The sequence below is a fragment of the Microcaecilia unicolor genome, chromosome 5 (assembly GCF_901765095.1).
Source record: "Microcaecilia unicolor chromosome 5, aMicUni1.1, whole genome shotgun sequence".
NCBI lineage: Eukaryota > Metazoa > Chordata > Amphibia > Gymnophiona > Siphonopidae > Microcaecilia > Microcaecilia unicolor.
In genome coordinates this window covers 41,952,039-41,973,298 of record NC_044035.1, presented here as the reverse complement: position 1 = coordinate 41,973,298, position 21,260 = coordinate 41,952,039, and the positions used below count along the sequence as shown (strand labels likewise).

The window sequence follows — 21,260 nt, the reverse complement described above, 5'->3', positions numbered from 1 at the left end:
CTCTGTTACCTGTCCACTATTATTCTTTGGTGTGTTTACCTGATTATTTCTTGTAATTTGTATTTCCTACCCCTGTTATTAAAATTTAATAAAAAAATTTCTAAAAATGAAATGAAAATGAAGAAAAATGGGTATATGGGCCAGCAGCAGCCTCCACTTTTCAATCCAGTCAGAGTGGGGAAGAGAGTAATTAGCTGCAGTTCAAAAGCGTTTCAGGTCAGTCACGTGGCAGAAATTCAAGAAAAATCAATCAACATAAACGAGGTCCTTAGCTCTGTCCATCACAGGAAGTGACGCACAAGGAAGCGGCCGTTTCATTTTCAGTTCTGAATGGTGCGCGTGGTATGGGAGGCGCAAACGATTTGACTGCGGTTTCCTGATTTCTGTCATGTACTTCGTGGCAGGGACGGTGGAGCCTCTTCCAGAGGAGCTTTTCTAAAACAGGCGAAGGATGGCTCGGGAGTCCTGGCTCGTGCTTGCCCGGAGGAGGTGAGGGTCAGGAGGCTTAGTAGCCAGTGAAGCGTTATGGGCTGCCTCGTCGTCCTCCCTACGGCGGTGCTGTACGGTTCCCTCGCGCTCTTCGTCTCTATCTTGCACAATGTCTTCCTCCTCTATTACGTGGACACTTTCGTTTCTGTTTACAGGATCGATAAGCTGTCCTTCTGGATCGGGGAGGTAAGTTAAAGTTTAAGGGTGTATATATATCAATATTTTAAAGTTTGGTTCGAAACGCCAGCTTATGTTCAAGTAATAGAAAAGCAATACTGTACTGTTTAGTTAAAGGGCTTGTTGTTTTTGTTTTGTTTCTCTGAGCCCTAGTGGGCTGTGCATGTTGTAATACTTGAGAAGAAGACATTGACAGATCTACTACTAATTACTTATCATTTCTATAGCGCCTCATTATGAATCATCCGTGGGAACTCACTTGAGGCATTGTGTTCCAGTATGAAGGCTGCATCACCGAAATGTTAGAAACAAAAGAAAATGATGTCACGTAAAAGATCTTAGAATTTGGCTGCCTGTTTTTCCTTTCTTCAATTCTACGGAACTCGATCAGAGACCACTATTCTGGTCGTCACGATCGCAGACAAGTTTGGTTTTCAGATAAATAAAAAAAAATGTATACAAATTTATTTTACATTTGTACCCCGCACTTTCCCCACTTATAGCAGGTTCAATGTGGCTTACATATTATATACAGGTACTTATTTGTACCTGGGGCAATGGAGGGTTAAGTGACTTGCCCAGAGTCACAAGGCGCTGCCTGTGCCTGCAGTGGGAATTGAACCCAGTTCCCCGGGACCAAAGTCCACCACACTAACCAGTAAGCCACTCCTCCACTCCATTTTGGTGTAAGAACCTTAATTTCCATATTTTTGATTATCTTTTGTGGTACTTGAGAAGTGTCCAATACAGTGTTGCTATAATGGTAAAATAGCTCATAAGGCTAAGTACCTAAGGGGCCCTTTTACTTATAAGCGCTAAAAAGTGGCCTGTGCTATGGCTTCTGCGGGTCTTTCTCACATACTAAGTCTACTTTTAGCGATGCTGGGAAATGGCTGATTTTTTTCTATTTTGGCAATAATGGCCATATGCTAATTTTCCCATTAGCGCGTGAGCACTTACTGAGATCTATCTGTTTTTTATAGGTAGTAAGGGCTCATGAACTAACCACACACACATTGATTAACACCCCCAGACCTGCACCTAGCACAACAAAATACAATTTTTTACCAAGTGGGTAGCACGCACACATGCAAAAATAACTGTAGGATGCCTGAGTGCATTTTAACCTGCGTTAAGCAAGTGCTAGTGCTTACTGCAGCTTTGTAAGAGGGCCCCTTAATATGTGTAGCTTAAATGAAGGGGGAGCCATGGAAATAATAAATCAAATGTCAGGTCTGAGTGACAAGCTGAGGACTGTGGAAACAAAACTGTATCTTGACCAAACAGATAACAAAAGAAAGGTATAAATGCACAAGATACTAATATTTTTTTGAGTAGGAAAGAACCTCTTGGTGTCATGGTGTGAGTCTGGAAAGGAGGTAGAATTCAAAAAATAAAATTGCAGACCAATAAGTAATCTGTAGTTTTATTATTTAAAATAGACTTTGGTGGCTGAAGATTGGCATTACATTGGTCTCTAGCCAGTCTTTAAAAAGTGCTCTAGGGTGGTCTGGGAAACTACAGACCAGTGAGCCTGATGACACTGTCGGATAAAATGTAGAAACTGTTCTAGAAAACAAAATTACAGGCCATAGATGTGGCTTAATATAGTAGAGCCAGCTAACATGGATTTTGTAACGGGACATCTTGCCCTTCCAATCTTTGTTGTGGGTTGTTTTGTTTTGAAGATGTAATAAAGACATGGATAAAGGTGAGTCTAGATTTTCCGGAGGCAAAGTCTGAGAATCTCAGAAAATTAGTCATGAGATAGGAGACAGTACCTTATTGTGGATTGGGAACTGCCTATAAAAGATAGAAGGGTAAGATTAAGTAGTCGGGATTCCTTGTGTGCGCCACTGCTAGCTCTTCTGGTTCTGCCGCTGCTAATGTAAACATCCTGTGTTGAAGAGGCAGGACTGGCAGAGCTAGCAGTGGTGCATACAGGGAAATGGCCTTGTATGTCTTCCTCTGTTTTCACTGTTGCCACTGAAGACATGGAAAGGCAGCAGGCCCTGTGGTGGTGGCAGTGGGAAAGCAGAGAAAGTTGCAGTTGGGGCTGGGGATGTTCATATAGGAGGAATCTTTGCTGGACAGCTGGTACACCCATTGAAAAGGTGCTGTGGAGAAGACCGATGCACATAGGGAAAACAATCCTAACCATGTCAGATCCTGTGTTAAGAATGTGGAGTCGCTGTAGAGAATAAGATGAAATCTTCAGCTCAGTGTGCAGTGGCAGGCAAAAAATAAATAAATGTAACTAGAATGTTAGGAATTATTTGGAATGGAGTAGACAATAAAATGTGAAAAAAATATACCTCTGGCTACACCTTGAATACTGTGTGCAGTTACTACTACTACTTAACATTTCTAAAGCGCTACTAGGGTTACGCAGCGCTGTACAATTTAACATAGAAGGACAGTCCCTGCTGAAAGAGCTTACAATCTAAAGGACACGTGAGCAGTCAGTCTGATAGAGGCAGTCAAATTGGGGCAGTCTGGATTTCCTGAAAGAGTTAGGTGCCGAACGCAGCATTGAAGAGGTGGGCTTTAAGCAGGGACTTGAAGATGGGCAGGGAGGGGGCTTGGCGTAAGGGCTCGGGAAGGTTGTTCCAAGCATAGGGTGAGGCGAGCCAGAATGAGCGGAGCCTGGAGTTGGCGGTGGTGGAGAAGGGTAATGAGAGGAGGGATTTGTCCTGTGAACGGAGGTTTCGTGCGGGAACGTAAGGGGAGATGAGGGTAGAGAGGTAGTGAGGGGCAGCAGACTGAGTGCATTTGTAGGTTAGTAGGAGAAGCTTGAATTGTATGCGGTATCTGATTGGAAGCCAGTGAAGTGACCTGAGGAGAGGGGTGATATGAGTATATCGGTTCTGGCGGAATATAAGACGTGCAGCAGAGTTCTGAACAGATTGAAGGGGGGATAGGTGGCTGAGTGGGAGGCCGGTGAGGAGTAAGTTGCAGTAGTCAAGGCGAGAGCGTGGACGAGAGTTCAGGTGGTGTGTTCAGAGAGGAAAGGGTGAATTTTGCTGATGTTAAAGAGGAAGAAGTTCTGGTTGCCTATTAGAAAAAACAAAGTGTAACAAGAAAAAAAATACAGAAGTTCCTCTCCTTTATCATGTTGGTTGTCCAACTCCCTTCTGAAGAAAAGCTAAGTGAGTTAGGATTCTTCAGTTTGCAGAGGAGATCTGATGCAGTTCTATAAAATCATGAATGGGGTGGAATGGCCTAGTAGGAAATGGTAATTTACCTTTTCAGTAGTACCAAGACAAGGGGACAGTCTATGAAACAAATAGGTAGTACATTTAAAACAAATCAGAAAAAGTATTTATTATTCCACTCAGCATACAAGTAAACTACAGAATTTGTTTCCGGAAGATGTGGTCAAGGCTGTAGCACAGCTGGATTAAAAAAAAAAAGGATATAGGCAAGGTTTTAAGGGACAAGTTCATAAGCTGTTTTTAACTATGTAAGCTTGGAAAGCCACTGATTATCTCTGGGTATGAACAATGAGGAATGGATCTGCTCTTTGAAATCCTGCCAGGTTCTTGTGGCATGGTTCACTGTCAGAGACAGGATGCTTGGCTTGATGGATCTTTGGTCTTGCCTAGTATGATACCTTAACTTTAAGAGATATATTTTGTAAAAGCAAGTAAACATCTTCCTGTTGCTTTAAACAGCACTAATCTGATTATTTTTAAATGAGAACAATTTCCTTATAAAGGGAAGGTGCATATTTCAGCCTGATAATTCTACTGACACACTATAGTAAAAGGGTCAGTCAAATCTAGGACTGAATAAAAAGGCAAATTGCATTTCCTAGCTATATTCAGCAGACTAAACACAGTATTTGTATTTTAATTAATACAATAGTTGTTATAAATCATAAGTGTTTTGTTTCTTTTCCTAGAAGTAGTGACTCCTAATAAAAAGCTTTTGATATTATCCTGTAACCTTGGTCCCTTAGGTGGATAGGTCTGCAAAACACACACAGATATTTCACTTGGTGTATATCTTTTTTTTTTTTTTTTTTCCCCTCCCATCAGACTGTATTTCTTATTTGGAACAGTCTCAACGACCCTCTCTTTGGCTGGCTGAGTGACCGTGTCTTTCTTAGTCCACAACAGTAAGTCTGTTTTTCTTTCCGATCTTGCTGTATAGTTTCTTGATACAGGAATATGCTCACACTCGGCGTGAAAGGAGATTTGCAGGCAACATGACATCAGATGCAATAATACTTTACATTGCTTCACAAAAGAACAGCAAACAGATTCACAGGAGAACCAGAATATTGCCTTGAAAGCTTTTGTAACTGGATAGTTCTGAGTGAGATGGAAATATTTTGGCCATGATGGCTAGTGTAAAGTTTTATACAAGTAAATGTAACAAAATATGAATTGGGTGACTTCAGTTTAAACTTACTGAAGGGTGCAATTACGTAAGACTATATCTGAAAGTCAAAATGAATGCTTGGAAAATGTGACGCTAGTGATGTAAAGGGTGGTATAGCAGAAACACATGTAGTTGGATCTGGAGTTTACTGGAACGGGAATTGTAGCTTGAGCTAACAATATTTTATGATTAGATTCCTGATGCTTTGTTCCCCTTATTTTCCCCCTGCAGGTCAGGAGTCGAGATCTCCTCACCAGAAGTGGTTTTGAAGAGACTAAAGGCATTAAGTCGAAGCGGACCTTTATTTGCCATTTCCTTCCTGGCCTTTTGGGTTTCTTGGGCTCACCCTGGTTTGCAGTTCCTCATCTGCCTTTGCCTCTATGACAGCTTTCTTACTCTTGTGGATCTCAACCACAATGCTCTGCTTGCTGACCTTGCTGTGTCTGCAAAAGAGAGGACTAGTCTCAATTTCTACTGCTCACTGTTTAGTGCCATCGGTTCCCTCTCAGTTTTTATGTCATATGCATTCTGGAACAAAGATGACTTTTTTTCATTTCGGATATTTTGCGTGGTGCTAGCTAGCTGTGCTGTCATTGGCTTTACTGTAGTGACATGGCTTCTGAGACAACGATTTGAGATGGAAATGAGAGTGAAATATGATGGTGATTCTACTTTAAAGGAGTAAGTAGAGCCAGGGCTTGTTATTGTTTAGCAATCATGCCATTCATTGCCAGTGTGAAATATATATTATAACGTAGTCAATGACAGCAGATAAAGACCAGAATGGTCCACCTAGTCTGCCTAGTAAGGTGGCTGGAGTTGTACCTGTGGGTCTTTGCAGGTTACCTCCTTTTTTTGTCTTTCTTTAGGGTTGTACCTGCCGCTCAGTGAAGACCACAGCCGGGTTCTTGAGGCCTGGATTGGCCACTGTCGGAGACAGGATGCTGGGCTTGATGGACCCTTGGTCTTTTCCCAGTATGGCAGTGCTTATGTTCTCTGTGCCCCTTGTGAACTGTGGAATAGAGAATGACACTGTTACCGTTATTGCAGGTATATTGCGATAAAGTGCAGTAAATCTGTGGTAATGGCAACACTCCAAAAAAAATTTAGTGCGGACGCGGGAACAAAACTTTTTACTGCCCCGCAGGAACGGTAAAAAAAAAAAAAATCCTCTCCTCCCGGTGGGTGTCCCTCAATGAGTTACTGCAGTCAGCCGGCAGCGATTCACACAGGCCAGCTCTATGAACTTCCTCCTGTGAAGTCCTGCCCTCTCTACTGCAACTTCCTGCTTAGCATCGACTAAGAAGTTGCAGAAGGAAGGCCATGGAGCCAGTCTTAGTGAATTGCTGCTGGTTGGATGCAGGAAAGTGTAAGTGGCACCGGAGAGGGGAGGTGGGGCTGTGGGAAAAAAGTGATAGCTGGACCCAAGGGGAGGAGGAGGGGGGCTGAAGTTCAGTCTGAGCTACATCAGCTATATGTAGCTCTCCAAAGTCATAAGTGGGGCTCTTTAATTAACACATGATAGACAATTCTAATTTAATTTTTTGCGTGTAGCTTCTTCAATTTCTTTGCTTTGACCACAATCCATGGAACTGAGGGATCCTACAAAACCTCTAGGTCAAGGACCTCCCCCAACACATGCACATTTCAATCCCACCCTTCCATCGGCAGCTAATCATGAGAGTTAGCCAGAGACCTCGGTTCAAATTGTAGGATTTAGGGCCAGTATGTCACCTGAGAAGGACCACCTACATCTCCCTTTCTCTAGGGGGTAGCAAGCACTTCTTTCATAGGGCTTCTACTATCTACCCATTGAAAGGCTGTTTATAGATGATTAATAATGAGTCTTGAAAATAGAGAATTCTAATTGAAAAGCTGGTAACAAAACTGCTTGCTTCAGAGCTAAAATATTTGCTGAGTGTCGTAACTTAACACACAAGTTCTGTGAAAGGCTTATGTGGTGAAAGGGACAAATTCCCACAAAATAAATTGATATCAATTCATGACCATTTAATTTCGCAACTGAACCCACAGCAGGAAGGAGAAGGGGAAAGAGGGCAGGCAGATGAACCAGATGCTGGAATGGGTGGGGGAAGAGAAGGAGAGCAACTGGGTTGGGTTGGAGAAGAGAGACACACATTGGTGTGGAAGAGGAAGAGAGGGGAGAAGCGGGACACAGGGAGGTAACAAACAGAAGTGCAATGATGTGCATGGGGGAGGGGGGACAGGTACACAAAGTAGAGATGCAGTATGAGGATGGTATATGGACAGAAAGGGACAATGTCAAACACAGAAGTGAGATGATGTTCAACACAGGGGTAGAGGATAGGGAGATAGGTGATGATGGATTTGGGAATATGAGCACAGGGGAGGTAATGGACAGGGAAGTATAGGGACACAGAAGGGAGGTGCTGAACATGGGAGGCGAAGGGACACAGAAATGGAAGATGGATGGTGAACATTTGAGAGAGAAGAGAAGTCAGATAGACAGGAGAACCTGGTGAGTGAGTTGAGAGACAGAGCGAAGCAGAAACCAAAGCCTGAGACCAACTTGATTTTAAAAATACAATGACCAGACAACAAAAGGTAGAGAAAATAATTTTGTTTTCCATTTTGTGATTACGTATGTCAGATTTTAAATGTACACCTTGCCAGAGCTAGTGTTAGACATGGCTAGGGCCCAGGGCAGAAATTTTGGAGAGGAACCCAAAACCCACTACCAGGCTACACTTTCTTTACCTTTCATGAGGCTTGGGGCTCTCTCTGGTCAGGGGCCAAGGGCAGTTGCCCTAGTTGCACTCCCCTAACACCATCCCTGGCCTGTGCCATCATTATATTTTGCATAGTACAGGAGTAAATGCATCTCTTTGTATATCTGTGGCATTATACTAAATAACTGTTTCAGGCTTGTGCAGATGGGGGTCAGAGCTTGCAGGGACGGAGACAAACTTTGTCCCCGTGTCATTCTCCACTGTGGAAGTAATTTAAGTTTTGCTTTGATCCCACTTCTTTAGAGGCCAACCGCATTACAGTTTCAGATTCAGCATGGAAACTAACCCAAAATTCAGGTTTAGGTTTCAGAATCGAAAATGTAGCCCTGCCCCTGCTGCAGGGACCCCCCCCCCCCCCCCCACCTGGACCACCCACCAGCTCCTCTCCCACCATTTTGAACATAAAACCACAGGGGCAGGAGCAGTGCGGGGTGCTCCTGCCATGAAGAAGCCACTAGGCACCAGGGCCTTTAGAAGGTAGGCCCGGGGAGGGAGAGGGTGGGAGGAGCTGTTGGGCAGCCTACATGTCCGAGTTGATTGACCTACCACCCAGAAATGCTAGGAGATCTTCCCGAACATACCTCAACCTCCATTTCCCTACTTTCAAGGGCGTGAAATACAAGACGCTACACGCGTCAACCTTTTCTCACACGAGCACGCAGCTTTGGAACACACTGCCATGCAACTTAAGAGCGATCCACGAACAAGCATCCTTCCGCAGATTACTGAAGACCCATCTGTTTGAGACAATTTACGGAAATAACCAAAACACATAGAGTCCACACTCACTGTACATCAATGCATCACACATCCACTTATGATCTCTCATCCCCCCCTAATTCCACATTAATCATACATATACTCACAGAAATATGTACACCATGTGCCTCTGTGTCTTAACACTGCCCTTAAGCTTCCCATTGTCTCCTCCCAAAGTCTCAATGTTGATGTCCCATTGTGATATTCCTAATGATAATTCGATTATCTCGCATAACTTGTACAATGTAACCCATAACCAATTTGTAACAACTGTATTCTCATTATTCTTATCTTATTGTAAGCCACACTGAGCCCGCAAAAAGGTGGGAAAATGTGGGATACAAATGCAAACAATAAAAATAATAAGCACGGGGGTGGGCGAGAGGCTGGCTCAGGTGAGTGGTCTTGTGGCAGGGACTGTGGGGCGATGTTTTTGGTTCCGGTTCAAGCCAAAACTGAGCTGTGGATGTGGTTTCAATCGAAATCAAAACCACCAGTTTCGATCAGCCTCTACACATCTTGCTTTGTAGGGTATATTTTCAGTCCACAGATGTTCATATCCTCAGATGGTACTCTTAGTTTGAACAAAGAGGTCAGAGAGCTAATCAATTCAGAGACCACATGACAGTTTAAAATAAGTAAAGGCAGTGTGGAGAAGCTTGTACAGTTCTGATTGTTAGAGGAGCTTATCTGATTGCTGTCTTTATGTTCTCAGTAATTGTTTAGAAAGAAACATGACACATTTATTTAACTAGTGTTATCAATATAAACTACACTGTATAACAGAGGAGTCCAGCCTTGGCCCTCGCCAGGTTGGGGTTTCAGGATTTCTCCAATGAATATGCATGAGATCTATTTGCTTACAATGGAGGCAGTGCATGCTAATAGATCTCATGCATATTCATTCCCATACTATATTAGTTCATACTCATCTTGTAACTAAACATTGGAAGAAAAATGTTTAGTTCCAAGATGATTATGAACTAATATAGTATGGAAAACATATTTTGAATATTGCAATGCCTCTGTGTCTGAGGGACTGAGGGTTTGGTTATGATATTGGTTCATATTGGGGAAGTAGAATATATTTTGTGTACATGAATGGTGAAATAAAGATTGTTTTAAAAGTTATAATGGTTTAGATAATATAATACATATTAAGTGTTGAAAACCTTGAGTTGGTTATTAGTATGCATATTCATTGGGGAAATCCTGGAAACCTGGCTGGATTGCGGCCCTCGAGGACCAAGGTTGGACAACCCTGCTGTATAACATAATTTACATGGTTACAAGACCTGCCTCCAGTGACTTGCTTAGGGTCACCCAAGGAGTGGTTGGTGGGCAAATGCAACATGGGGCTCTTGTTTCACATGGCATTGTTTTATATTAGTAGCCACATGTGGCAGAAAAAAATGTTATTAAATCAAGCAGCTAATATATTTAGCAGATCTATAGTGCAAGAGGCTTTATGTTCTCAGCAGTTATGCACAGAGTTTATTCAGAAGATCAAGATGGCACCTGGGTCTCGCTTCACCAAAGAATCTGATATCTTGGTTTTAAGGTGCAGACATGGCGCTGAATGTCTTGAAAGTTTCAAACTTGGGGTGATTTAGAGGCTCATTTTCAAAGCACATAGACTTACCAAGTTACTTGTAACTTTGCAAATCTATTTGCTTTGAAAATGAGCACCTTAGTGTCTTTCTCTTCTCCCACACTAAATGCAGAACTGAAGAAAAAAAGATTAAGTGATATGCTTGTTTATGTTTAACAAGGAAATGATTACAGTGATGTCTTGTGCCTTGAACAAAGTGTGCTTTAGGATTAAGAGGTAGAAGGAGAAACTCATGGTTATAATTGTAACAGCAATTAAAACTAATGTTCTTGTGTCCTTTCAGGCTGTATATTGATCAGGGATCTAATCTTGAAGATAAAAGGATAACCTTGGCGGAGTACCTCAAGCAGTTATCCAGACACCGTAACTTCCTCTGGTTTGTCTGCATGAACCTAGTACAGGTACATTTACAGGTTAATAAATCAGTGGAGGAGTGGCCTAGTGGTTAGGGTGGTGGACTTTGGTCCTGAGGAACTGAGTTCGATTCCCACTTCAGGCACAGGCAGCTCCTTGTGACTCTGGGCAAGTCACTTAACCCTCCATTCCATATCATCAAGCTGATCAATCCATAGACTGGTGGGTTGTGTCCATCTACCAGCAGGTGGAGATAGAGAGCAAACTTTTGCCTCCCTATATGTGGTCATGTGCTGCCGGAAACTCCCCAGTATGTTCTCTATCTCAGCAGGTGGTGGTCACACACAGCAGCAGCTCTGGCTAGGCCTCCAAGCCTAATCCTTAGGTTTTGTTGAGGCCTGGGGTTGAGGGCTCTTTTGAGCAAGTGCAAACCTGGTGGTGCCAGGTCCCTCCTTTTCTCCCCCCTCCCGCTGGCTCCGTTTAAAAAAAAAAAAAAAAATTTTAAACGTCTTTAAAGGCGTTTATTTTGGCGTTTATTTAAACGTTCTATGCAGCTACTCACTGGGACACCAGTTCGTTACAGCTCGGAGCGGCAAGCAGGTAATTTTACCTTTTTCTAGCGGGCAGGGGGTTCCCCGATTCTTCTCCTCGTGGCATATGGCGTCGGAGGGCGAGGGCGCAAAGGGTCGCTCCCCGGATCGCTGGAGCGCTTCTAGAGGGGATGCGGGGGTTTTACAGCCTGATTCGCCCTTGATGGGTGACAGTTTAGTGACCGATGAATGTCCCGGTCCTTCCTCCGGCGTGGCAGTTTTTCCCGCCATAAACGCCCATCCCCCGCTCCTCGCCTCCGCCATCTTGGCCGGCCACGCGGCTCGGACGGCTTCTTCGGGGGCCGCCCTTGAGGTTGGAGACATTAATGCCATGAACGCCCTTAATTTGGGCGACGGCACAAAACCGGCTAATGTTAAGAGCCGTTCTTCCCGCGCGGCTCCTTCGCGGAGTTTCGCGCCGGACGCCATTTTGGATGCGCAGCATGTCTCTCCCCCGCTATTTCGAGCGCCGGTTGAGAGTGCGTCTAGGGCTGTTGCCCAGGCTGCGGAAGTGCACAGTCTGGGGGGTTTCTCCCCCGAGTTTGTTTTGCTGCTGCATCAGGCCTTCCTCATGCACAACGCTGCCCCTGCTCCCTCGTCTGGTAAAGAGGTTGAGGTTCCCAGAGGCAAACGCCCTCGGGTTGATTCCCAGGCCTTGGAGGAATTTGTCTCCTCCGATGTAGATGAGGGCAGCGTGTCTGAGGTCTCCCAACGGTCCTTTGCGGATTCCTTGGAGGAGACGGATCCCCGCTCGGTTGGAGCGGATGACCCCTCTGCAGCGCGGCTTTTTAGCCCAGAGGATTTGCCCAACCTGTTGTTACAGGCCATGGACACTTTGAAGATTTCCTCTCCGGAGGACGTCTCTCCCTCAGCCCCTGTTGGCTCTGCCATTATGCTGGGGACGAAGCGCCCGCCTAGAACCTTCCACGTGCATGATGCCATGCACACCTTAATTTCGGCTCAATGGGATGCCCCAGAAGCGAGCCTTAAAGTGGCTAGGGCTATGTCCCGCCTCTATCCTTTGGCCGTGAGTGAGCGTGAGGCCTATCTGTGGCCTACCGTGGATTCTTTAATCACTGCGGTGACTAAGAAAACGGCGTTGCCGGTGGAAGGTGGCACGGCCCTAAAGGACGCCCAAGACAGAAGATTGGAGGCGGCCTTAAGGTCGTCCTTTGAGGCGGCTGCTTTAAGTTTGCAGGCCTCAGTTTGCGGCTCCTATGTGGCCAGGGCGTGCCTGACTATGGTGCAGCGGGCTTCCCCCTCGGATCATTCCTTGAGGGCTGATTGGCCGGCCCTGGAATCGGGCTTAGCCTATTTGGCAGACTTGCTGTATGATGTCTTGAGAGCCTCAGCTAAAGGCATGGCTCAGACAGTCTCTGCGCGGCGGTGGCTTTGGCTGAAACATTGGTCTGCTGACCACGCCTCTAAATCCCGCCTGGCTAGATTGCCTTTTAAAGGCAAGCTGCTCTTTGGGATCGAGCTGGACAAAATCGTGACCGATCTCGGCACGTCTAAGGGCAAGAAGTTACCAGAGGTCAGGGCTCGGGCTAGTGCTCGTCCCGGTACCTCCAGAGGACGGTTTCAGGAAGCCCGTCGGTACCGCCCGGGCAGGTCGGGTTCTTCTGCCCCCTCTTCCTTTAAGAGGAATTTCTCCCCCAAGCAGCATTCCTTTCGCAGAGACCGCCGTCCCGGAGGTGCTCCCTCCGGTCCTCCCCCAGGGTCTCGTACCCAATGACGGGGTCTTGGTCCACGCCCCAGTGCAGATTGGAGGACGGCTGTCCTCGTTTCTGGGCGAGTGGACCACAATAACTTCAGACGCTTGGGTGCTGGAAGTCATCAGAGACGGCTACAAGCTAGAGTTCTGCCGACCCTTAAGAGACGGGTTTGTACTCTCTCCCTGCAAGTCTCCGGTCAAAGCTGTGGCAGTGCAGCAGACTTTGGACAATCTGATCCGCCTGGGTGCGGTCGTTCCGGTGCCAGAAAGTCAGCTTGGCAAGGGGCGTTACTCCATTTACTTTGTGGTACCAAAGAAAGGAGGTTCTGTCCGGCCTATCCTCGTCCTCAAAGGGGTCAATCGGGCCTTGAAAGTGCGGCACTTTCGCATGGAGACTCTCCGCTCTGTTATAGCGGCAGTGAAGGCAGGGGAGTACCTGGCATCCTTGGACATCAAGGAAGCATACTTGCATATTCCCATCTGGCCTCCTCATCAACGCTTTCTGCGTTTTGCAGTCCTGGGCCGACACTTCCAGTTCAGAGCCCTCCCTTTCGGGTTGGCTACTGCTCCGCGGACCTTTTCCAAAGTAATGGTGGTCATAGCGGCCTTCCTGCGAAAGGAAGGAGTACAAGTCCATCCTTATCTGGACGACTGGTTGATCCGAGCCCCCTCTTATGCAGGGTGCGGCAAAGCTGTGGACCGGGTAGTTGCTCTTTTGAGCTCCCTGGGATGGATCATCAACTGGGAGAAGAGCCAGCTGCGCCCGACTCAGTCCCTGGAGTATCTGGGAGTTCGATTCGACACCCAAGTGGGCAGAGTGTTCCTGCCAGACAATCGGATTGTCAAGCTTCAGGCTCAGGTGGACCAGTTCCTAGTAGCCTCTCCTCTTCGGGCTTGGGACTATGTGCAGCTGTTGGGCTCTATGACGGCCACGATGGAAGTAGTGCCCTGGGCCAGGGCTCATATGAGACCACTTCAACACTCTCTGCTGCAGCGCTGGACTCCGATGTCGGAGGATTATGCTGTGCGCCTTCCCTTGGATCCAGCAGTGCGCAGGGCGCTGAGCTGGTGGATGCAGACAGACAAGTTGTCTGCGGGAATGCCTCTGGTGACCCCAGAATGGATTGTCGTCACGACGGACGCCTCTTTGTCGGGCTGGGGAGCCCACTGTTTGGGAAGGACAGCGCAGGGGCTCTGGTCTCCTGCAGAGGCAAAGTGGTCTATCAACCTCCTGGAACTCAGAGCCATTCGGTTGGCGCTTTTGGAGTTCATCCCGGTACTGGTGTTGAAGCCTGTACGGGTCCTGTCGGACAATGCCACGGCTGTGGCCTATGTCAACCGCCAGGGAGGTACCAAGAGCGCCCCTCTAGCCAAGGAGGCTATGAGTCTATGCCAGTGGGCAGAAGCGAACCTAGAACAGCTGTCAGCGGCCCACATTGCCGGAGTCATGAATGTCAAGGCGGACTTTCTCAGTCGCCATACCTTGGAGCCCGGAGAGTGGCAGCTATCTGCTCAGGCGTTCTTGGACATCACGAAGCGCTGGGGCCAGCCGAGCCTAGATCTGATGGCGTCATCGGCCAATTGCCAAGTGCCGCGCTTTTTCAGCAGAGGACGGGACCCTCGATCCCTGGGAGTAGATGCTCTTCTCCAACAGTGGCCGACACAAGAGCTTCTCTATGTGTTCCCGCCCTGGCCCATGTTGGGCAGGGTGCTAGACCGGGTGGCAAAGCATCCCGGCAGGGTAATCCTGGTGGGTCCGGATTGGCCCAGACGTCCCTGGTATACGGACTTGATCAGGCTCTCAGTCGACGATCCTCTGCGGCTGCCAGTGGAGCAGGGCCTGTTACATCAGGGTCCCGTGGTGATGGAGGATCCCTCCCCCTTTGGTCTTACGGCCTGGCTATTGAGCGGCAGCGTCTGAGGAAGAAGGGCTTCTCAGACAAGGTCATCGCCACTATGCTGAGAGCGAGGAAGCGCTCTACTTCTACTGCTTACGCCAGGGTTTGGCGTATCTTTGCAGCGTGGTGTGAAGCAGGCTCACTTTCTCCTTTCACTGCTCCAATTTCTTCAGTGTTGGCGTTCCTGCAAGAAGGTCTGGACAAAGGCCTGTCGCTCAGTTCCCTTAAAGTCCAGGTAGCGGCTCTGGCTTGCTTCAGGGGCCGCCTGAAGGGTGCTTCCCTGGCTTCGCAGCCAGATGTGGTGCGCTTTCTCAAGGGGGTTAATCACCTGCGCCCTCCTCTGCACTCAGTGGTGCCTGCGTGGAATCTCAACCTGGTGCTAAGAGCATTGCAGAAGCCGCCGTTTGAACCCTTGTCAAGGGCATCTCTGAAAGACCTGACGTTGAAAGCAGTCTTTTTGGTGGCTATCACTTCAGCCAGAAGAGTTTCCGAGCTCCAGGCGCTCTCATGTCGAGAGCCTTTTCTGCAGTTCACTGAGGCAGGAGTGACTATTCGCACAGTGCCTTCCTTTCTGCCCAAGATTGTTTCTCGCTTCCATGTGAATCAGCAGCTCTGTCTCCCTTCCTTTCGTAGGGAGGACTACCCAGAGGAGTACTCTGCTCTTAAATATCTGGATGTGAGACGAGTCATCATCAGATACTTGGAAGTGACCAATGATTTCCGGAAATCGGATCATCTGTTTGTCCTGTATGCAGGTCCTCGTAGGGGTCTGCAGGCTGCTAAGCCTACAGTGGCAAGATGGGTCAAGGAAGCCATTGCAGCGGCTTATGTGGCCGCGGGGAAGGTGCCGCCTATCCAGCTGAAGGCTCACTCCACAAGAGCTCAGGCGGCCTCGATGGCAGAGGCCGGTTCCGTCTCCTTGGAAGAGATATGCAAGGCGGCAACTTGGGCTTCGGCCCATACATTCTCCAAGCATTACCGCTTGACTGTGGGTGCTCGGGCGGAGGCCCGGTTTGGAGCTTCAGTGTTGCGGTCAGGGTTTTCTATGTCCCGCCCTGGGTGAGTACTGCTTCGGTACATCCCACCAGTCTATGGATTGATCAGCTTGATGATATGGAAGGTAAAATTATGTATAATCATACCTGATAATTTTCTTTCCATTAATCATAGCTGATCAATCCATAGCCCCTCCCAGATATCTGTACTGTTTTTATTCTGGTTGCATTTCAGGTTCAAGTTCAGTCTTCAGTTACTTCAGAAAGACTTCGTGTTCAAGTTTTTTCACTTGGATTCTTCAAGAGTTAAGACGAGTTTGTGTTACAGTGAGCTGCTGCATTCCTCTCCCCTCCGTTTACGGGGCTGGATTGAGACTTAAAATTCTGCCGGCACTCCCTCCCGCTTCGTGCGGCTGTAGGGCAGTTTTGTACCCCTCCCGCTTCGGCGGTGTTAGGGTCAGTCAGCTCCTCCCGCGGTTGCGGTTGCAGGATAAGCCAGATCCCCCCGCATCGGCGGGTGTGGTGTCCCTCCCCCGCTCCGCGGGGATGAGCTGGACGGATTCCCCTCCCCCACTTGTGTGGGGATGAGCTGGGTTAATTCCCCTCCCCCGTTTCGGCGGTGGTGAGCTGGGCAGAGTGTCCCTTCGTGGGTGTAATTCTCTAAGTGCTGAGTCCTGCGGATGGAGCTTTGATATCGACATACTGAGGAGTTTCCGGCAGCACATGACCACATATAGGGAGGCAAAAGTTTGCTCTCTATCTCCACCTGCTGGTAGATGGACACAACCCACCAGTCTATGGATTGATCAGCTATGATTAATGGAAAGAAAATTATCAGGTATGATTATACATAATTTTACCTTGCCCCATGTAAGCCGCATTGAGCCTGCCATGAGTGGGAAAGCGCGGGGTACAAATGTAACAAAAATAAAATAGATACTATTGGAGATTCTACATGGAATGTTGCTACTATTGGAGATTCTACATGGAATGTTGCAACATGATACGCTGAAACCTTCTGCTCAGTGTGCTGCTGTGGCTAGGAAAGCGAATAGAATGTTGGGTGTTATTAGGAAGGGTATGGAGTCCAGGTGTGCGGATGTTATAATGCCGTTGTATCGCTCCATGGTGCGACCGCACCTGGAGTATTGTGTTCAGTACTGGTCTCCGTATCTCAAAAAAGATATAGTAGAATTGGAAAAGGTACAGCGAAGGGCGACGAAAATGATAGTGGGGATGGGACGACTTTCCTATGAAGAGAGGCTGAGAAGGCTAGGGCTTTTCAGCTTGGAGAAGAGACGGCTGAGGGGAGATATGATAGAAGTGTATAAAATAATGAGTGGAATGGATCGGGTGGATGTGAAGCGACTGTTCACGCTATCCAAAAATACTAGGACTAGAGGGCATGAGTTGAAGCTACAGTGTGGTAAATTTAAAACGAATCGGAGAAAATTTTTCTTCACCCAACGTGTAATTAGACTCTGGAATTCGTTGCCGGAGAACGTGGTACGGGCGGTTAGCTTGACGGAGTTTAAAAAGGGGTTAGATAGATTCCTAAAGGACAAGTCCATAGACCGCTATTAAATGGACTTGGAAAAATTCCGCATTTTTAGGTATAACTTGTCTGGAATGTTTTTACGTTTGGGGAGCGTGCCAGGTGCCCTTGACCTGGATTGGCCACTGTCGGTGACAGGATGCTGGGCTAGATGGACCTTTGGTCTTTCCCAGTATGGCACTACTTATGTACTTATGTACTTATGAAGGCTGCGCAGGCTTCTGTTTCTGTGAGTCTGACGTCCTGCACGTGCAGGACGTCAGACTCACAGAAGCAGAAGCCTGCGCAGCCACATTGGTGATCTGCAAGGGCCGACTTCTACATGGAATGTTGGAATAGCAACATTCCATGTAGAATCTCAAATAGTAGCAACAGTGAAGGAGTGGCCTAGTGGTTAGGGTGGTGGACTTTGGTCCTGAGGAACTGAGTTCGATTCCCACTTCAGGCACAGGCAGCTCTTTGTGACTCTGGGCAAGTCACCTAACCCTCCATTGCCCCATGTAAGCCTCATTGAGCCTGCCATGAGTGGGAAAGCGCGGGGTACAAATGTAACAAAAAAAAAAACATTCAAATGATTAGCAACAGTGTTGGGGAGCATTGGTGGGCCCCTATAACACCCTCTCTCCAGTGTAATGGAGACTCTGCAAAAAGCAGTCTGTCAAGAGGTAATGGCAGGAGGATATAATCCTAATTTGCTGGCAGTGAGTTTATTCCTCTGAGGAAGCCTGTGTGGTGAAACAGGTGGGCACAGCTTCTGCTTTGAAGTTAAGTGCTTTTTACACACACATTTATTCTTGTTGAAAAGATTTGAGAAGACCTTTGTGTTCTTATTTTGAATAAAAGATTATGGAGGTTTTTTGAGACCAGTAATAGAGAACTGTGAGCTGTTTACAAATCAGTGTCTACCTGACTGCAGGTCTGCCTGCTTTTTTGGTTAGGTAAGACAGTCACAGCCAACTGAGATCTTTTTCCTCCTTTTTTTTAAGAAATTTAAAGTAAAAACAAAAAATCAAAAAAGTAATTAGGTAGAAGGACACTGAAGAGATGTTATAAGAACTGTGTGGTTGTTTGATCACTTTATACTATACTAGTAAAAAAGCCCCGTTTCTGATGCAAATGAAACAGGGGCTAGCAAGGTTTTCTTCTGTGTGCATGTGGGAGTGTGTGTGTCCCTGCCCCCTCCCCCCTCGGAGTCGAGTCCTTCAGTGTTAAGTTTCCTGCTCTGCTGTGTTTGTGTTACAGAGATAGTGAGGGCTTCTGCCCTCTCTCCCCTCCCCCCTCTGAGTCCTTCACTGTTACAGAGAGAGCGATTTGATTTCGTGCTTTGCTGTGTTTTCCTTCACTGTTTGTGTTAGAGAGAGTGAGGGCGGGGCAGACACTCATAGGGAAACCGGATATCTCTCCCCCTTCACACTTCCGGCTGGAGGCTTCATTTAGAACGTTGGTGGTGCCTTTTATATATAGAGATATTTCACATCCTGAAGTAGATTTGAAGTATTATTGGTCCACTATTTGTATTTTTGGTGTATTCACTACTTTTAGTGGTTCTCCTTTTTTTGTATATTTAGCATTGGAAAATATGCAATTTAATGAATTCTACCAAAATACATTTTCTACTTTGCTGTCTGAGCAGCCCCCACCCATGTCTCTATCCCTATTCTCCCTCTATGAACAGCATCTGTGTCCCTGTCCCTCCCAATATCAAGCTTCTTCCCTTCCTCCTGCACCCCTGCCTCTGTCTGAAGTGCTTAGGTTTTCCAGGACTTGCCCATTCCAGAACCCAAAAGAAAGTTGCTGGAGATTAAAGTTCTTTTTTTTGTTTTTTTTTTTATTTATATGGCAGGGTAAAACTCCTTAGGATAGGCAGAGATATATATTTTGTTAGATCTAGAAGAAAGTAGGGGGTGACCAAAACCAGGTTCTCAGTTTCGACTGAAATCGAATCTGTGTCTGAAATTTGCTGCTCGGTTTTGGCTGAAACTGAAACTATCCCTCTCCCCCCCCCCCCCCCCCCCCCCCCCCATCATACCGGTTCCAATCTCAAAACGGCTGCCGGGGCCTCCTGCAGCAGTCTCGTGAGGTTGCCACTGGAAGTTGTGGCAGCTGTTTTGACTGCAGAGCCAGAGGGGGCAAGAGTGACTGAGGATTGCTCTTCTCCCAAGGAGGCCACTAGACCATCAAGGTTTTTAAAGGTAGGCCTTTGGGAATACAATAGACAGAGAGGATAATGGTATATAGAGCTTTAAGAAGCACCAGTAAGGCAGTGAACCTTTACCAACACATTAAATATAGGAAAATGAAGAGGATGGCTATGACTAGACCATGAACGGATTACGAATGAGCATGGAGTATTTAAAAAGATGGAGGGGAGGGGGGAATAATAGTAATAAGGGGTTTAATCACAGAATAATGTAAGGTGTTACTATTGGAATTACGGTTTGAGTTTAATGTAACAAGCTGACTATGGTTTCTTTCAATGTACAGGGCAAAAGTGAAGGTAGTAAGGGGGGAGGGGGATAAGAGAGGGTTACTGTTATAAAACAAAAACTGATGATAGCAACTTAAGATTAATGTACATAAGAACGATAGCTTTACAATTTGTTGTGTATGTACTCTAATGGATGTGTTACCAGGTGGAATCATCAATAAAAATGTTGACACATAATAAGCGTTCAACCATGCAAGAAGGAGTTCAGGCAGGGAGAGAGATCAAGAAATGGAAAACAAGACTTTCTATGTATTTGGCTTATATTATTACAGACTTCATTTTTGCCAATGAAATGTAAATAAATTAGCTTATGCCATCAGCTATCATCTTACATTTACTAGCATGAATTACTGTTAATTCAAATCACAGGTACTCGATCCAACCTAGTAAGAAGGCTGTGAAGTAAGATGGAGGTGAGAAGAGGAGAGCAAAGCTGAAAGAAAAGTAAAAGAAACTGCGTTTGATAAGAGAACATCAGTTTAAACCCAGTGAAGATTTCTTCTTGTCTTTCCATATAAACTTACTCTGTAGAATCTCATAAGAGTAAGGTGCTTCACTGGCTTCCGATCAGATACCGCATTCAATTCAAGCTTCTCCTTCTTACCTACAAATGCACTCAGTCTGCTGCCCCTCACTATCTTTCTACCCTCATCTCCCCTTACGTTCCCGCCCGTAACCTCCGTTCACAGGATAAATCCCTCCTCTCAGTACCCTTCTCCACCACCGCCAACTCCAGGCTCCGCTCATTCTGCCTCGCCTCACCCTATGCTTGGAACAACCTTCCTGAACCCTTACGTCAAGCCCCCTCCCTGCCCGTCTTCAAGTCTTTGCTTAAAGCCCACCTCTTCATTGCTGCGTTCGGCACCTAACCCTTACCGTTCAGTGAATCCAGACTGCTCCAATTTGACTGCCCCTATCGGACCGACTGTTCACTTGTCTATTAGATTGTAAGCTCTTTGAGCAGGGACTGTCTCTCTTTGTTAAATTGTACAGCGCTGCGTAACCCTAGTAGCGCTCTAGAAATGTTAAGTAGTAGTAGTAGTGCTTCTCTTCTGGTGCAGATTAGATCGGTCTCATTTTTCCTTGCGTCCATTTTCTAATTTTTTTTTTTTTTTTTACAGAATAGCCACTACTCTGCTTTACTTTTTGCCTTTAAGCCATCTGCTGTCAAGTTTTGTTGCTGTCCTGTCCTCAGAGCCTGTGGGAAAAGTCTCAGAACAATGCAGTCCTAGTTCCTCTTTGTTTTTCCAGTAAGGACGAACAGTTTCTTCAGAAATGCTGCCAGAGTAAAATATTTGATAGTCTGTACAGAATTCAACTGCCTGTGGGTTGAGAGATTTGCCAGACAACAGAGGAGCAGCTAAATATCAACCAAGGAAAATAAGAAAACAAGGTTGTAAAGCAATTACTGAAGGGATCAGTGGCAAGATAAAGAATCAGAGACTAATTTGTACAGCAAAGGACCAGGCATT

General features: G+C 46.4%; 1 protein-coding gene across 2 annotated transcripts in view; it reads left to right on the top strand.

Moving 5' to 3' along the window:
* The first annotated feature begins 307 nt into the window (after positions 1-307).
* Positions 308-21,260, top strand: part of MFSD13A (major facilitator superfamily domain containing 13A) — a 44,381-nt gene continuing 23,428 nt past the window's right edge. The window contains exons 1-4 of one of the 2 annotated variants that reach the window (XM_030202833.1): positions 308-675; positions 4,707-4,786; positions 5,284-5,733; positions 10,478-10,595. In XM_030202833.1, coding sequence (XP_030058693.1) covers positions 526-675; positions 4,707-4,786; positions 5,284-5,733; positions 10,478-10,595 — 798 coding nt within the window. In that variant the 5' untranslated portion in view covers positions 308-525. The remainder of the gene's footprint in view (positions 676-4,706; positions 4,787-5,283; positions 5,734-10,477; positions 10,596-21,260) is intronic. The other variant, XM_030202834.1, reaches the window with a different exon arrangement.